At 43.1% G+C, this 2,615-nt stretch overlaps 2 protein-coding genes across 8 annotated transcripts in view; one reads left to right on the top strand and one right to left on the bottom strand.

The window, feature by feature from the left end:
- The window catches only part of txndc11 (thioredoxin domain containing 11), a gene marked incomplete at its 3' end in the record, with an annotated part of 6,887 nt that extends 6,798 nt beyond the window's left edge, over positions 1-89 (top strand). Inside the window, exon 13 of the mRNA XM_083694260.1 lies at positions 47-89. Within this exon, the coding sequence (XP_083550386.1) occupies positions 47-89 (43 nt within the window). The remainder of the gene's footprint in view (positions 1-46) is intronic.
- Positions 90-974: 885 nt separating this feature from the next.
- mslnb (mesothelin b) overlaps positions 975-2,615 on the bottom strand; it is a 61,064-nt gene continuing 59,423 nt past the window's right edge. For all 7 annotated transcript variants that reach the window (XM_083694067.1, XM_083694068.1, XM_083694072.1 and 4 more), the window contains 2 exons: positions 2,235-2,493; positions 975-1,801 (listed from right to left, as the gene is read on the bottom strand). In XM_083694067.1, the coding sequence (XP_083550193.1) occupies positions 1,713-1,801; positions 2,235-2,493 (348 nt within the window). In that variant the 3' untranslated portion in view covers positions 975-1,712. The remainder of the gene's footprint in view (positions 1,802-2,234; positions 2,494-2,615) is intronic.

The raw sequence follows: 2,615 nt of genomic DNA, 5'->3' as shown, positions 1-2,615 counted from the left end.
GTTGTCATTGACTGTGTCCGCCCCCCCCCCCCCTCCCCCATGCCAGCCCCCTTATTGAGCAGTTAGGTGTTGCCTCGGCAACAGGATAACATTTGTGCCGTAGAAATAGGAAATGTACAGTGGGCATTGGTTTCCATTCTGTGAATTTTCGTAAAACCTCCAATGTGGTCGCTCAGTACGGTCACGTTTACACTGCAACCTATTTTATAGACGTTTTCAGTACGCAAGATTAGAAAGTTTTTCAAGTTTGAACACTTAGTATACTCAAAATGTCAGGTTGGCATACTAGATTTGCCTTTTCAGGCAGTATGAATTCACTGCTCACTGTTCAGGAAGTCCTTTCCGATTTTAGTCCCAGAATTCAATGGAGCAGGTAAGGGAGGCGGGCCTTAGTGAAACAACCAATGACTGTGAACTACAGGGCGGAGCTACAGATGACAGTTTCTCAGCATGAATGATGTTCGACTGTGTTGCAATGTGTCGCTTCCTAAATATCCATTTTACTAAACAGTAGGCTCTGAATAGTATGTATGGTAGCATGATTAGTATACAGTATATACTTGAAGTAATCAGAAGGCAGTATAAACTTTCAGACATGCCCTGTAACTGATAATTGATAAAGATTTTAGCATCTGCTTTCTATGGTGACAGTTTTGTTGATGTGTTCCATTTATATGATTTGTCCATTAAAGAAGTATATAAGCCTGCCCAATGATGTATGTACCCGTTCATCTGGAATAAACTGAACCCTGAACTCTCAATATTCCAATAAATTGCAGTATTTCATTGTTGATATTTTCCTATCATGTTCTTTGCCATCACCAGTGAAGATCAAAACTGTGAACATTTTACATTTTCCAAGCTTCAAATTATGAAAAAAAAGCAAACTTTGTTGTCTCCAAAAGTTTACACTGTCAGGTGTTCTATGAGTACCCATTAAGGTTTCATTATAAATAAAAGGCACACGTTATGTGTTTGTGCAGTACAATAAAACATTTATTTACGGAATCATACAACTTCTGACATACAGTAAGGTCCGATAGCAGTTGTCATAGTAAGGCAGTGTAAGTAGAGGATACTGTTGTTGAGGTTGATACGAACAACTAATGACAACAAACCACTCATTGAGAAGTTCACTAAACGGAACAGTTTGTTGCCCTTAAGGTGCAGTACGCATACAGTTGCAGATCCCTGAGCGAGAAATTGCCGTTGCAGAATGATGACATCACAAGCACAATGTCAGACGCAGGACTTCATTGTCAAAATGGGGGGGGGGGGGAAACCATATTTTCATCAGGAAAAGGACACTGTATTCCAACCACCAAAAACCCCAAAAAGAGGGACGCATTTGATAGAAAAACATAAACATGAGGTATGAAAAAAAGTTTCAGAGCATAACAATTTTAGACTAAAGTGCTAGATTGTCATACATATATATAGTTTGATAGATCCATGATATAATATTGTCTTCATCAATATATCCAATATGTTAGGGAATCTATCAGAGCAAATAACAGGAGAAAACGTTTCAAAACCTTTTAATTCCCAGCCACTACTTTTACCTAATAGGAAAGCACATATTTATCTTCTCTCTTCTTTCCTATTTGTGCCTAACGCACACAATCGCATGATGGCAAAAAAATATATAGAATTACTCTAATTCTGTATTCTCGTTCTCTGACCGAGCCGGGTTCATATGTCTAACGATGACATCAGTGTAGAGTCTGCAGTGCGGCGATGGTCACAGCCATGAGGAAGAGGTGGAGGCCACAGGCTGGCCTGCTGCTTGCTCCTCCGTTACCTGAACAGGTGAGGTGAGACATCAGAAGAGGTCAGACATCAGAAGAGGTGAGACATCAGAAGAGGTCAGACATCAGAAGAGGTCAGACATCAGAAGAGGTCAGACATCAGAAGAGGTGAGACATCAGAAGAGGTCAGACATCAGAAGAGGTGAGACATCAGGAGAGGTCAGACATCAGAAGAGGTCAGACATCAGAAGAGGTGAGACATCAGAAGAGGTCAGACATCAGAATACTTAGTTGCGATATGATACTGTAGATACGTGTTTTAAAAGACGATCATCAGCAGACCATCAAACAGAAGTAAACATGGATGGACAGATGATTCACTTACTTAAACAAATGTACTTGTTGTAAGTCGCTTAGGATAAAGGCGTCTGCTAAATGCCATAAATGTAAATGTAAACAATTGAAAAGATAAAACGGCCATTTTACCCGTTGTGGATCCTCCAGCAGTTGTCCCCGATCCTGTAGCTGTCGTCCCAGGGACGGTGATGCTGCCCGGGATGGTGATGCTGCCCACTCCGGTGGGGGTGGGGTCGGCCCTGCCTCCGCTCAGGCCCAGGTCCAGGCTGTTGAGTTGGGACTGGAACTGTCCCCTGATCCAGTTCTGGACCACAGTCTGGTTCTCATAGCTCTTCAGCTCTGGCAGGTTGGACCCCAGCAGACCCTTCACCTCGCTCACGCTCAGACCCTGGACACACACGCGCACACACACGCACACACACACGCACACACACACATATGCACACACGCACGCACACGCACACACACGCACACACACACACACACACACACACACACACACACAGAGGT

This window comes from Argentina silus (assembly GCF_951799395.1).
Source record: "Argentina silus genome assembly, chromosome: 22".
Lineage (NCBI taxonomy): Eukaryota > Metazoa > Chordata > Actinopteri > Argentiniformes > Argentinidae > Argentina > Argentina silus.
The sequence above is the reverse complement of the archived record's forward strand: the minus strand, read 5'-3'. Positions and strand labels throughout refer to the sequence as shown.